The 15168-nt window shown below is 39.7% G+C and overlaps 1 protein-coding gene across 1 annotated transcript; it reads left to right on the top strand.

Annotated features, from left to right (window-relative positions):
- Window positions 1-37: 37 nt before the first annotated feature.
- Window positions 38-14632, top strand: LOC105011674 (cytochrome P450 2J2). The gene is made up of 9 exons (XM_010871885.3): window positions 38-379; window positions 474-642; window positions 1321-1488; window positions 1580-1740; window positions 2065-2241; window positions 2387-2528; window positions 2752-2939; window positions 11972-12113; window positions 13743-14632. The coding sequence occupies exons 1-9, from the start codon at window positions 188-190 to the stop codon at window positions 13916-13918; spliced, it is 1515 nt and encodes a 504-aa protein (XP_010870187.2). The 5' UTR covers window positions 38-187; the 3' UTR covers window positions 13919-14632.
- Window positions 14633-15168: the final 536 nt, after the last annotated feature.

Below are 15168 nucleotides of genomic sequence, written 5' to 3'. Positions count from 1 at the left end.
ATATGCAGAGGTTGGGGGAGTGTTGCTAAACCTCTTTCTGTTACATAACAGAGTCCATTGTGTGTGTCTGTCAGCATGATACTTATATACAAGCTGGACTGTGGTGAAACACAAACAGTGAAGAGGCATTCAGGAGCACTCCTCTCTCACACCTCTCTCGTTCAGACTGTAGCTCACTCTCCTGATCATGTGGCTGTACAACCTTTTGCCGGGCCTGGATCTTAAGGGGATCTTACTCTTCCTCTCAATCTTCATCCTCATCGCTGACTTCCTGAAGAGCAGAAACCCACCCAATTATCCCCCTGGACCGCTGGCTCTACCTTTCGTAGGAAATATCTTCAACATTGACACCAAGAAGCCACATATCTACTTGACCAAGGTATGCAGCCATGTACACAGCAACTAAACATTTACCTAACCCAGTAACTTAATAGAATGAACTGGTTTCATTTTGACTGGTCTGTTTTCCACAGCTGGCTGATGTCTACGGGAACATATTCAGTATGAGTTTGGGCAGAGACAGAATGGTGTTTGTGACAGGGTACAAGATGGTGAAGGAGGCCTTGGTGACACAAGGTGAAAACTTTGCCAGCCGGCCATACAGCCCAATGTCTGCAAGAGTCTATGCAGGAAACTATACAGGTATGTCTCTTTCGTACATACAAATACACACACATATGTCAAACATGATTAGACAAATGGGAACATTTAGGTTTCTTTCCTATATAAGACAAATATTTACAAATCGTATTCCTTAACAGTAAGATTATTTGTCTCCGCTTCCCTAAAACAAAGAGTAGAATAGTATTAGTGAGTCCAGGTTGGTTTAGGGTGGGGGGCTAGTAGCGCAAGTGTATAAAGTGAGTTTAACCAAAGTCAATTCAAACTGATAGACGGACTTGCAAGAAAGTTCAAATGGGTGGTATCTCAGGAAATGGGAACCATTTTGATTTGTGTTCATGCTAGTAGCACAATAAAAACCATACATAAGGCCCTTTAAACCTTAAATCTTCATGCCTAACCCTAGCTCCAACTGTACGCTTTACCCTAAGCCTATAGCTTACGTCAAGATATGTGTCCATTTTTTTTGCACTTACCACAGTTTGAGGAAATGTATATACTGAAACCGTTTGAGGACGTTAATATTCTGAAACAGTGAGAGGGCATTTATATACTAAAACAGTTAGAAGACATTTACAGCTGTGGAAAAAATTAAGGAAAGAAAAAGGTGCAGTGGTCTCTTAACTTTTTCCAGAGTTGTATATACTGAAATCTGAACAAACACACGCTAGCCTAATACATGAAGACTCTCTCCCCCAGCTATGTTTGTGTCTACTGGTCTCTTCATGAGTAACGGCCTGCCATGGAGGAAGCAAAGACGGTTTGCCTTGTCCAGCCTGAGAAACTTTGGCCTGGGAAAGAACTCAATGGAGAGGGTCATCTGTGAGGAGATTTGTTACCTACAAGAGGAGATCGAGAAGGAGACAGGTAGGAAGATGAGGGGAGAGGAAAGAGATGGAAAAAATACAAAGACATTGGACTGTGTTTAATAATGTCACCTGACCCGTTTTTATTTCAGGTGGAGCATTCTACCCTGCATCCATGTTCAACAATGCAGTGGCCAATGTCATCTGCCAGATGGTGTTTGGGAAGAGGTTTGACTATGAAGACCACAACTTTCAGATCATGCTGAAGTGCTTGAACGAGGCTATCCGTATAGAGGGATCCACGTGGGGCCGGGTAGGGACTGACCGGATGAAAAAAAATTTTGGTTTCGGCTTTATTCTATTTGAATTTGGTATAATAAACTGGATTTACATCTACCTCAAGAGAGCAGGCTTTCTTGTTAATGTGCCTGACAGTGGATCACAGGGTTTTGATTATAACGGTCAAGTTTACCTACAACTGGGTGGGAATCAATTCAAGTATGGATGTTCATTAATTTAATGATTCCCCAGAAGAGAAATGGAACTGACGCCAACTATGTAACTGAATGGTATGTTCTCTGTATAGCATAGCGTCAGCATGACTCAGACCATGAGGTGTTCTCTCTATTCGCTGCAGCTGTATGAAGCATTTCCCGCACTGATGGATCGTCTCCCAGGTCCTCACAACACCATGTTCAGCCATTACAAGGCCCTGGGGCAATTCATCCAGGAGGATGTGGAGAGACACAAGCAGAACCTAGATACGAGCAACCCCAGGGACTACATAGATGCCTTCCTCATCGAGATGGAGAACGTAAGCAGCTAGCATATCCTCCTACTCTGGAGTTACTGATTGACTGAGGAATGGACAGAAGCAATGAATGGGTGACCAGTGTTGTTATAAATTTTGTTCTGAACTTAATGGCTGCCTCTTTCTTCGTGGGTCCCTCTGCTGACAGCCCCAGCACTCCAAGGAGGATGGATTCCAGGAGACCAACCTGGTGCTGTGCTGTCTGGACTTGTTCTTGGCTGGCAGTGAGACAACCACCACCACACTGCTCTGGGCCCTGATCTTCCTCATCAAATACCCACACATTCAGGGTGAGACAGTGGAATCGTTAGGCCCTAGATTTTCAGCAAGAATTTATTCTCAGGCTCATGTTTATTCCGTTTTAATCTGATGTGTCCTGGTTGATGACGGACAACATAACATCTTCCCCATAGTCTGCCATGAATTTTTCATTTTGTTTTCATTTTCTCTGTAAATTAGATGAATCAATCAGTCATGATTTAGTTTAGAGACTGATCCCCCTCACTTTTCCAGAGAAGGTACAGGCTGAAATAGACAGAGTGATTGGACAATCCCGCCAGCCCAACATGTCCGACAGACCTAACATGCCCTACACTGACGCTGTCATCCATGAGATCCAGAGGATGGGAAACATTGTGCCGCTCAATGGACCCAGAATGGCCAACAGGGACACAACACTGGGCGGATACTTCATACCCAAGGTAGTGTGTGTGTTATTCACGTAAATGTGTACATGTGTGGGGGCAAGGGAAGAAAGACAAACATGAGTGTGTGTGTGTGTGTCTGTTTGTTATCACTGGGAACATTTATAAGATTGTGGAATATCAAATATGGAAACGCTGGTTATCAGACTAATCCTTAGACTGCTGGTTATCAGACTAATCCTTTGATTGCTGGTTATCAGACTAATCCTTAGATTGCTGGTTATCAGACTAATCCTTAGACTGCTGGTTATCAGACTAATCCTTTGATTGCTGGTTATCAGACTAATCCTTAGATTGCTGGTTATCAGACTAATCCTTAGATTGCTGGTTATCAGACTAATCCTTAGATTGCTGGTTATCAGACTAATCCTTGTCCTGAAATAGTTAATATAAAGAAAGGTGGCACATTACCAGACATAAATGTACACATTCTTACAAAATCAACTGCAAATGTTCAGTCCCATGACTCAAGCAGCAAAAGGAATGACTCAGAAATGCCCATACTGCACAATAGAAACAATACTGGCTGTGTTTCTCTGTTGGCATCCTGGAGTCCGCTTGTCTGGCTGAGCAAGTTACTGAGCTCTGATGGTCTGTCAACAACAGTGTATGGTAGAGCGATGCACTGATCCAATAATGGCATCACACATTGGACCTTGCAAAAAATACAGGATTGGGTATTGGTGACAGCAAGTCTAACGTAATTGCCCAATGCCATGAAGCAGATTGTACTAATATTGTGCCTTAAACACACAACTTGTTGATCTACGAGCAGACTGAAAAAATGCAGACTCTGCCAGGTGAACTCAAAAACAACCACAATGTCTGCAATCTGGAATTACTTCACACTCCCAAAGCAGGTGTTTTAGGGGGGACAGTGATGGATGTACCGACACCACTTTTATTATTGATAACGATTCTGAGTACTGAACTTTGAGTGCGTAAAACTGGAAAGTTTACAGTTTGTCACATCCGTATTTTGCACAGTCACTTATTTATCCAATGTGTCCACTTTCCATTCTACTTCGCTAAAGTAATTACAAACCCGATTCCAAAAGAGTTGGGACACTATACAAATTGTGAGTAAAAAAGGAATGGAATAATTTACATCTCATAAACTTATATTTAATTTACAATAGAATATAGATAACATATCGAATGTTGAAAGTGAGACATTTTGTAATGTCATGCCAAATATTGGTTCATTTTGGATTTCATGAGCCAATATTTGGCTACACATTGCAAAAAAGTTGGGACAGGTAGCAATAAGAGGCCGGAAAAGTTAAATGTACAGATAAGGAACAGTTGGAGGCCCAATTTGCAACTTATTATGTCAATTGGCAACATGATTGGGTATAAAAAGAGCCTCTCAGAGTGGCAGTGTCTCTCAGAAGTCAAGATGGGCAGAGGATCACCAATTCCCCCAATGCTGAGGCGAACAATAGTGGAGCAATATCAGAAAGGAGTTTCTCAGAGAAAAATTGCAAAGAGATTGAAGTTAACATCATCTACAATGCGTAATATAATCCAAATAGTTCAGAGAATCTGGAACAATCTCTGTGCGTAAGGGTCAAGGCCGGAAAACCATACTGGATGCCCGTGATCTCCGGGCCCTCAGACGGCACTGCATCACATTCAGGAATAATACTGTAATGGAAATCACAGCATGGGCTCAGGAATACTTTCAGAAAACATTGTCGGTGAACACAATCCAGCGTGCCATTCACCGTTGCCGGCTAAAACTCTATAGGTCAAAAAGAAGCCGTATCTAAACAGGATCCAGAAGTGCAGGTGTTTTCTATGGGCCAAGGATCATTTAAAATGGACTGTGGCGAAGTGGAAAAGTGTTCTGTGGTCAGACAAATAAAAATTTTAAAAGTTCATTTTGGAAAACTGGGACACCATGTCATCCGGACTAAAGAGGACAAGGACAACCCAAGTTGTTATCAGCGCTCAGTGGCATGGGCAGCCGACACATCTGGAAAGCACCATCAATGCTGACAGTTGTTTTCATTTTCAGTTATATCCAAGTTCTAGGACAACATATCCTCCCATCCAGACGTCGTCTCTTTCAGGGAAGACCTTGCATTTTCCAACATGACAATGCCAGACCACATACTGCATCAATTACAATGTCATGGCTGCATAGAAGAAGGATCCGGGTACTGAAATGGCCAGCCTGCAGTCCAGATCTTTCACCCATAGAAAACATTTGGCGCATCATAAAGAGGAAGGTGCGACAAAGAAGACCTAAAAAAGTTGAGCAACTAGAAGCCTGTATTAGACTAGAATGGGACAACATTCCTATTCATAAACTTGAGCAACTTGTCTCCTCAGTCCCCAGACGTTTGCAGTCTGTTATAAAAAGAAAAGGGGATGCCACACAGTGGTAAACATGGCCTTGTCCCAACTTTTTTGAGATGTGTTGATGCCATGAAATTTAAAATCAACTTATTTTTCCCTTAAAGTGATACATTTTCTCAGTTTAAACATTTGATAGTCATCTATGTTGTATTCTGAATAAAATATTGAAATTTGAATCTTCCACATCATTGCATTCTGTTTTTATTCACAATTGTACAGTGTCCCAACTTTTTTGGAATCGGGTTTGTACTTTAATTAGGAATGTTCATAGAGTTTGTTTTGAACATATTGTAAGAAGATTTGATGTTGTTCAAATGTTTCACTTTAAATATTAAATATTGAGAAGGTTTTTAATAAAAAGTTGTAAGTCATAGACTTCAGTCTAAGATTTATTGCAATCATAGCAGGTCACCAAAATGACAAGGGAAGTATCAAATCAGTACTCGGTATCAGCATATATTCAAATTTCAGTGCATCCCTAATATGGTATATTGCTGGCAATTGCCAAGTCTTGTTAATGAGTCTTGTTATTGAGAATTCTGATATAACCCCTTAATAACTTTATTATTGGAAGCTTTTTTAACAACATTTTTATAACGTTTCTGTCCAGAAAGCTTTAGAGTTGCATTGTATAATATTAATTGTACTGTGACAGCAACAACACCAGAACCCAAGCTAATCTGAAATTAGGCTAGATTTTAAATATACATAGTTTTAATCATGCTAGACTTTATTCCTTAAAAGATCCAGAAGGTAGCGACTAGAAAAACTGATTACTACAAGTTATCACTATACAATCATCTAGAAGCTCTAGTATTCGTTGATATATGGATGTAGTGTAAATGGGACCTGAACACAATAACTGGCTATAGCACTTTTACCAAGAATAACGGCAACCAAATTCTTCCTGTAGTTATTGATTAGTCTTCCACAGAGCCATCAAGTAAATTTGTCCCTAATCCATTTTAAGTCCTGCCACAAAATCTAAATGAAGGCATTTCACAACTTTACATATATTGTTCCCAAACAATTATGATTTGTTTTGGATAATTGCTTGCTAACTCACCAAGTTTTGCTTCATCTTAAGCTCATTGATTGATGGCCTTACATGTTCCTGTAGTATTTTCGGGTATACAAAACAAAATTAATGTTTCCTTCAAAGATATCGAGGCATTTTGATCCCATGCCCAACTCATGAGACTACCGCTTGAAAACATACAAATCCAGTGTAAATGCACTAGCTTTCCTTCCAAATCACAAAGCCTTTTGGCCAATGTATTTTGTGAATTTATAATACCTTTAATCTGTGTTCAGGAGAAAAAGTTGTATATTCTGTATTAATCAATATCTTCTGGGTTCCTTCCCTTTTTATTAATAACTGTAATAACTGCCTGAACTAGAGGAGTGGGTAGTGTCCCCTTCAATGGAATAAAAAATATTTAAGATAAGGTTTTGATGGTTATAAAACACATTATTTATTTGAAATGTTTAACAGACTAGAGTCTGCTTTATAGACATAAAGATAATTATATGTAAAACACATAGAATCTGTCATTAATGTCCTTGTGAGAAGAGAATTGTATGGATCATACGGTCACTCTAAATCTTTTCTGCCCAATTTTTTATCTGGTTTGTCACCATTATGTAGTAAGTGAATTTACAGTTCCATTCATTTCACCCTTCTCTATTCTGTTCTGGATGCTTGAACGCTTTGATGCAGTCATCAGATAAGCTTTAATTACGCCCTGCCACCATGACTCTCGGTAAAGATGGACACTGTCGAACACTAATACTTCTGTTTTGAGCTAGAATAGACAGCTGACAAACTAAACAAAGAACCTAAGCAAAACCTAACATCGTCATTGGTGCTAACTGAAGTAGCCACCCTCATCTACTCATGTGTTGTTTGATGGGACAGGGTCCAAACATGAACATCAATGACAATGGCCTTTTAAAGTAGGAGTATTGAGATAATGACATGCCACCTTGCTAGTCATCTGACTGTCGTTTTGGCCGAATAATATTGTTGGCATCCATCCACTAATTAGCTTTTTTTGCAGAAGTCCCAGCTAGCATGAAGGAGTACAGGGAAGCTATATCCCTTCTAGCCACAACTCAAGTATGAGGGTGTCTTTCGTGCTGGAACGGAACAAGTGAGTGAAACACAACTGTACAAGCATCATATCATACAAACCAGGTCACCTCTGGCTAGAATTATAAAGAAAAGGCATATCATGTGGCTGTGAAAGTTCAGGGAACCTCCAGAGCGAGCAACCCAGAGAACCAGCTCTGTTTGCAAATCGTGGAATCAGGCATTGGAATGACATGGTTTCTGAGCTGTTTCAGGGCCCATCACTGTCTGTGTCCTGTGGGTGCAGGAGGCATTTAGCATCATAAGTTCTCCACCGAGAAATGTAATAATGCATTAGGGAAGACTTTCTCACACTACTCTGAAGAGACCTTCCAAATCCCAGAGGCGAAAATATCTAAGTGCACTTTGATCCAATATGTGAAATGAATCTGGAATCTTCCTTTCCAGGTCAGCAATTTGCTGGTTATGGGAAGTAGTGGTGATGGCCTCTATTAGTCAGGCCTGGGTTTAAATGGTGTGGTGCCCTAGGGTGACCACACTTGAAGTGCCCCCCTCCTCCCCCTTTACACATAAAAAAGTGAAATTTACTATTGCTATAAAGATCATAGATTTACCTGAACGTATAGCTAAAGTATAAGTTCACCAGACACTACTAATCTCTTATCAAATCGACTACAGCATCACATACAGTACTGCTCAGAAATAATGGTAAATAAGCCTTAGCTTTAGCAGAACATCTTTCTTGACTTTTGCATGCAAAGCTGGTAATTAAATCCTCAAAGTTCATTCCCTTGTATAGTTCGGATTCATTGGCCAGCAGGGAGAGTGCAGCTGGCCGCTTCTGTCTCATAGCTGTCCTGAGTCCATTCTTCACCCTTTTAAGTTGAGAGAAGGATCTCTCGCCCTCGCAGTTGATAACAGGCAGGTGCAACGAACATGCTTGAGAAAGTAGTCTGTAGGCCATTTTTTCAGAATTTGTAGCATTTCCTCGGGTGAACGATTTTTCCCTTCCCGCACGAAATCCTTGAACCGAACAAGTTAATATCCGAAGTCTTCGTCCAGGTAATCTGAATATGTGGAGGAAATCACAGCAGCGTGTTTACGCACATCATCAGGGTCTGTGTCAACATCAAACAAAACACAAAATAGTCCATTCAGTCCCTGTATGCAACAACGCATTTAGCTAGACAGGACAGCAACCTGCCAATGACCACATTGTAGGTTTCCACCTTGAATCGCTCACTCCCATTTAGCATTGCTTCATTTTCCATGGACTCATCTGCAAAGGTTTTTCTTTCTCTCACTCGCTGTGTCTCATGTATAGAAGTGTGTCACGCCCTTCACATCCCGAGATGCCTTTTCAAACTGAGAAAATGTATCTCTGAGTGATGCCACAAACATTATGTGGAGATTCCAGCAGTCACTGTGTAGCATCTAAGGATATATCATGCTCTTGCAAGGTGTTATTTGTGGCGGCACATAATGAATAACTATGTTTGCTTTTTTCAGATGCATTTGAAGGCCATTGCATTTACCAGCCATGTTACTAGCGTTGTCAAAACGCTTTATTGAAAACGCTTTATTAAATGAACTCCTCACACACAGTAGATAACAGGTATGATGTAGTCCCTCATCCCTTTTAACCATACTTCTCTATGTGTTCTATTAAAATGAATCAAACTGCACAATAAGTTCCAGAAATCCGAGGAAAATGCCACTATTTGACGATCCCAGAAGTTCATAATCGCCCCTGAATGCTAGGCCTCTCTCATTCAAGAATTTGATTACAACCACCATGCGCCTCAAGACCTCATCTGCCGCTTGAGCAAAGCATCCACTGTGCTCACTTTCCTCGATCTGCGCAGTAAAGCAGCATGCTGTGCCTATGATTTGCACACTTCTTGTGGTCCGAAATTTGCTCAGGATGTCTCCAGTCAGAGAATCTAGACATAAAACCATTATGTTGTGAGATAGCAGTTTACAGGCAACGCAGTAAACCCGACCAGCTGATGGTGAGTAAATTAAACACTCACTAGGCATTACCTTTTTGTTTGGGAGGCAACAATGCAGTAAATCATTGGTAAGGGACCACACAGATACTGGGTATTTCGGTGCTCTACTCTGGAAGGCAGCAGGATCTTGAGAAATTGCCACTTCCCTGACGTGCTCTGTGACGACTCCCCATAGTTCAGGATCTTTTGAGATTGTAAAATTCTCCAGCGGCTGCTGCTGATCGTCTGGCCTATGTTTGATATTTTCATTGACCTCGTCCCCGTCATCCTCGTTGTGTCCTGCATCTCCTGCACCAGGTTTCCGCCTTGGCTCACATTATTAGCTGTTGCTTCTGCCTGAGGCTTTTCAGTTGAGCAGACGTTATCTTCACTGCTAGCGCTAATTTTAGCTTTGCTGCTAGCAGCACAAATGTTGTTTTTTCAGCTACTGCCTTCTCCTGCTCCTGCTGGTGGAAATGACTCTGTCCTTGCTTCTTCCGAATATAAAAACAGCAGGTACACAGTTAATCATAGCTATGTACCTTGATTGTTTTTCTTGTTTTTTTTGTTTTTTTTTTAGCTTAACCACTTAGCTGCTCCCTCTCCATATTGAATTTGTCAGATTGACGGTTGTGGACTGTTATTGGGAGGAAGGGAGTGGGCATATGTATTGTATCAATAGTTATTTTAGTACCTGAATGCATTTCTTCCAGTAACAAATATATATAATTGTATTTATTTGTTGTCTCTCTCTCTCTCTCTCTCTCTCTCTCTCTCTCTCTCTCTCTCTGGCGATTCTGACAATAATTCTATAGATTTTAGGCCATATCTTGGCCTTAGATAAAGATACAGGCAAGCTACTTCAGCAACTCCTTCAAGACTAGTTTCCAGGTGACATATTCTAAGCAATAGTCTCAACTCCCAAGCTTCCATATTTTACACAGGGGTCAGGGGTCATTCCATAAGGATGAATTGAATGCTTTGCGGGTTACTTTTCAGGATCAATAACTAAATAATTCCACAGTAGAATTGTCTAATCTGGTTCCAACCTACAGATAACAGTGTGGAGTTGCTAGATTTAATCCTCCCAAAATGTTACCTATTGTTATTTTGGTATGGATACATGTTTAGTGCAGTCACAAAATGTAAACAGTGTATGGAGATTTTGACAATTGTATAGATTTGTGCCCATATCTTGGCCTTATATAAAGATACAGGCAAGCTACTTCAGCTACTCCTTCAGACTTAGCCCCCAGTTAACATATCCAAAGCACCAGTCTCAATTGTTAAGCTTTCATATTTTTCAAAGAGGTCAGGTGTCGTTCCGTAACGGTAGATTAAAAAGGGTAAATTGCAGAATCAATAACTGAAAAATTCCACTGTAAAATTGTCTCATCTTGTTACAACCTATAGATACAACTGTGTAGTTGACAATTTAAAAGTTCCAAACTGTTACCTATTGTTATTTTGGTATGGTTGCATGTTTAGTGCTAGTCAACATTGTATATACATCTTTAAAGGTAGCTTAGGTCAGTTTGGTAAAGAATATGGAAGCCATACTCTCTGGCCAATCATATCAAAACACACCTCCACCTGGCTGCATTGGCACAACAGAATCCAATCCAATTACTGCCTTACAACTAACACCCACCACACCTGGCCTTCAAATTTCATTTCTAACTGAACTATAAAAGCAGAGCGTGATGAAGCTCACAAATGTAATCTGAACATTTTGTGTTCAGGTCTGAACATAAGTAACTAGAGAGCATCGCTGCCCCAGGTTAATCTCACAGGGCCAGCCCACAATCTTTTGTGTAGATGTAAACATAGGCAACTGGGGACGTTGCTTTTTGTTAATCTCAAGGAGTAAATACGAAATCCCAGCTGCTGTTTGCCATTCTTTTTGTAGGTCAATTGATGTCATCCTAAAGTTGTTGAGTGACATTCGAATGAGTTGACGGTCATCTAGGTCAGTGGACAGTCATTTTCGCCCTCTGCCAGTCTGTAGCTTTGTTGTCCCCAATGTCTGTTGCTTGACTTTGTTCTTATGAACTGCCGTCTTTGAAATGTTTAGGATGGAAGCAACCTGACGCTCACTGTATCCCTCTGCCAGTAAAGACAGAATTTAACACTTCTTTTCCTCATGCAAAGCTTTTCTTTTCAACTCTTTTGTCATGCTGAACAGTTATTTTTAATTCAAATTACCTTGAGGTACTACTTGCACTGGCATCCAGCTGGTCCTATTGCAAGAGGATAGTGATGACCACAGCAGTGGTTTTTTGACTTTTCCTCATTAAATTAGATTTGGTTCGGGTAATCACCTAATCAATGAGAGGTGTCCCTGTGTTGGAATTTAACAGACACTGGAATGGAATGACTGCCATACATGTAGAGTTGCTGATTTAAGAAAAAGAAATGTTCTTCTATTACAATGCAAACATTTCCTTTGGCCATCACATGAAAATCATCTCTTTCATATTATTGTGCTCACTGAGATGGCCCCTTTAAAAACCAAATGAATTAAGCGCATCATAATCTTCCAAATAAATGGGAGGTTACTGACTGTTGTCTGTTTCCCATAGGGAACGTCCCTGATGCCCGTCCTGACCACAGTGTTGTTCGATAAGACAGAGTGGGAAACACCAGACACTTTTAACCCAGGACACTTTCTGGAGAACGACGGCAAGTTTGTAAGGAGGGAAGCTTTCTTGCCCTTCTCTGCAGGTAATCCTAATTTAGCCATAAACCTTTGGTCCTAACCCTGAACTTAAAGGGTCTAGGCTCATGTAAAGCAAATATACTCTTAAATTCTTTTATGTTTTCTGTATTTAATTAACCCTGATAATGATAGCTTCCTCAACTAGGAGTTAATACATTTTCCCCTTAAGGTTAATACATTCAGGGCCCAATTTGTGCCACCACTCAGTAAGAAACCAACAATACATGCCAAGTATAGACCAGATATTGCATTCACTACCAACAGCGGAAGCTCTGAACCTAGCTCTTCAGACAAGTTTACGGATTACATTTTTTTTTGTTGCTTTAGTACTATTATCAATAGTATTGTGCAATGTTTCAAAACTTACAAAAAATCTCCAAACAGATCATACTGGTAAACCATTAAATCCTGAATTCAAAACAACTGATTTTAGATATGGTTACAAACATGAATATGTTTCCCCGACGTTGTCCAGGCACATGGACAGTTTCTCATAGGTATTGCATCGACACTGCCACATTTTGTCCCGATAGAAGCCTGCTTTATCAACAAAGATGAACTTGTGATGGTTCACAGCAGTTCAGTTTGTAGTTTTAACCTTGTTAAGGGGCCATCTGATGTATTCCTCTACCTTGCTGTCTATTCTGCTCCATGTTGAAAGACATTGCAGGGTTCACGTGGTTTATATGGTTACCAGTTGTGGTTACTACTGTGAAAGGCAATCATGTCCTGTTTATGACAATACTTTATAGTACATAGACAACGCATTACCAACACCAAGGTTGTGGGTTTGAATCCCACAGAGGTCAAATCTATGACCTTAGCACATGATTCTGTACTTTTCCATCTGAACATAGTAGGCAATACAATGTAAAATACATACAGTATATTCACCAAATGGATTAGTGATGATTAATAAGAAATAATGAGCATAGTGATAGTTAAAAGTACTTCAACAATAGAGAAGAAAATCCCATCAAAAGTTATGCATGTACTTTGTACGAACATTATGCATTTCAATGTGAAATGTGTCTTTCTGGATATATATTTTTTTTACTTTTTATTCAATGTCAGAAGTACTCAGAGTTATGAACAAAAAAGTATTTTTTGATGATCTGTTGTGATTTTTGTACTAAGAGTGGTGAAATATGACCACATACTTGAATGAATAGTACCAAAGCGTCTAAAAAATTTTCTTTGAGTGTTTGTCAAGTAGGTTACTTCACATAAAAAGCCTAATGATTAAAGTCCATGAAAAATATCATAATTAAGGCACAAGGGGTGTATTACATGGCTAATATATGCGACTAAGAGCTGGCCTTAGGCACGACGCATGACAGTAGCAGAGTGATACAATTCTTAGCTGCATTTACCACAAACCATTGAGATGCCTTATCGCTACTCTACACCGGTTATCAATGCAATAACAACAGAAAAAGCTATGATATCATACCCATGATATGCGGTCGCATAGACCTGTGATATTTTAACCACATCCCCTCATGCCTAATTAGTTTGGTACACTACTGTCATAACCACAAAAGGAAAACACTAAACTTTGGTGGTTTTGTGCAAAACGCTGTTGGATTTATACACTTCCTGTGTTGAAAACATCACATGTCCTTTGTGTATAGGTAAACGTGCGTGTCTAGGGGAGGGTCTAGCAAGGATGGAGCTCTTCCTGTTCTTCATCGGTTTGTTTCAGAAGTTCAGTTTTTCCACTGTGGAGGGGGTGGAGCTCAGTTTGGAAGGAACAGTGGGAGCAACATTGACACCCCTCCCTTTCAAGATCTGTGTTAAGGCTCGTTAGAACTCATTTCAGATCTACCACAGCACACATTAGAACCCTATTTAAGATCTAGAACAAGGCTTGTTAGAACATCTTTAAACTCTACGTAAACACTTGATTGAACACTTCATGTTAAAAAATTTGTAACTGTATTGTCATTAGTTATTCTGTATTATAATGTGCCTTTTGCAAGGTCAAGTCTTTGAATGTATGAATTTATAACCCTTCGGGTAAGACAAATAGAAATACATTTCCCAGAACAATCATGTAAAATGTATACCTATTAACCTTTTTATAAACACTCTAAACAACTCTTAATGTTTCCATATTCCCATAATCAACAAAAGCAGCCACAGCAACAGCAGTCTTAATTCATTTAAGGATGTAACAATAAAATTATTGGAAATTTGATACAATACCAATGAAATTTCACAATTTCTTGATAGCTACTTCAATACCAGGGCAAAAAAGTTTCATAAAACAAGAGTATCTTCTGTACTAACAATTACCATTAAAGCTTCTTTAAGGAACATTGTTCAGTGCTTAGAAAAACTGTCTGAAATGAATCCCATTTGTTGTAAATAAAAATGTAATCCCTTTTGTTGTACATTCACTTGAGGATCAGTGTATTATCCTCACAAAGAGAAGGTGTTGGAGTATTGAATACAAGTGAGCATTTTGGGGGGCATTGGGTTTAAACAAAGCTTCTTTCTGGTCAGAGAAAATAAAGACTTAACAGGATTCAGTCAAATGTGTTTTGGAAAACAGAAACTTTCCCACAGTTATATCCATTCTTCCAAGACAGAGAGAAAAAGGTGCAGTGTTACAGCTAATTTTGTGGTATTCCCCACATGACCATGAGACTGAGACAAAATCTTTCAGTTATATAGAAAATTGTACAACACCCACATTTTTGCCATTACTCATGACCTGTTCACATAAACTATCTTTTTGGTTAGGGGCCATCCCAAAGCTTGTGTGCTTCTCCAAATTGTGGAGTGAATAGTAAGCCAGTGTATGGATTGAAGCTTATAAGTATGGTTCTGTGAGATTGATCTTTGGTTGACAGATTGTACTTTAGCAGTCAGATGGTGAAATGTGCTAATTCATGAAAGGCACCTTAGGTCAATGGTAGTTCAACTACATTCACCTTTAAACCAAAGCTGCTATAATGCTAATTGATAAGGCTAGTAATGATTATACTAATCTGATCCATAACCTGATATTGAACCAAAGGTTCAAAAGTTTGTGTCGATCATGAAAAGACGTTA

The sequence above is a fragment of the Esox lucius genome, chromosome 8 (genome assembly GCF_011004845.1).
Source record: "Esox lucius isolate fEsoLuc1 chromosome 8, fEsoLuc1.pri, whole genome shotgun sequence".
Lineage (NCBI taxonomy): Eukaryota > Metazoa > Chordata > Actinopteri > Esociformes > Esocidae > Esox > Esox lucius.
Note: the sequence above shows the minus strand (reverse complement) of the source record. Positions and strands in the feature narration are given on the sequence as shown.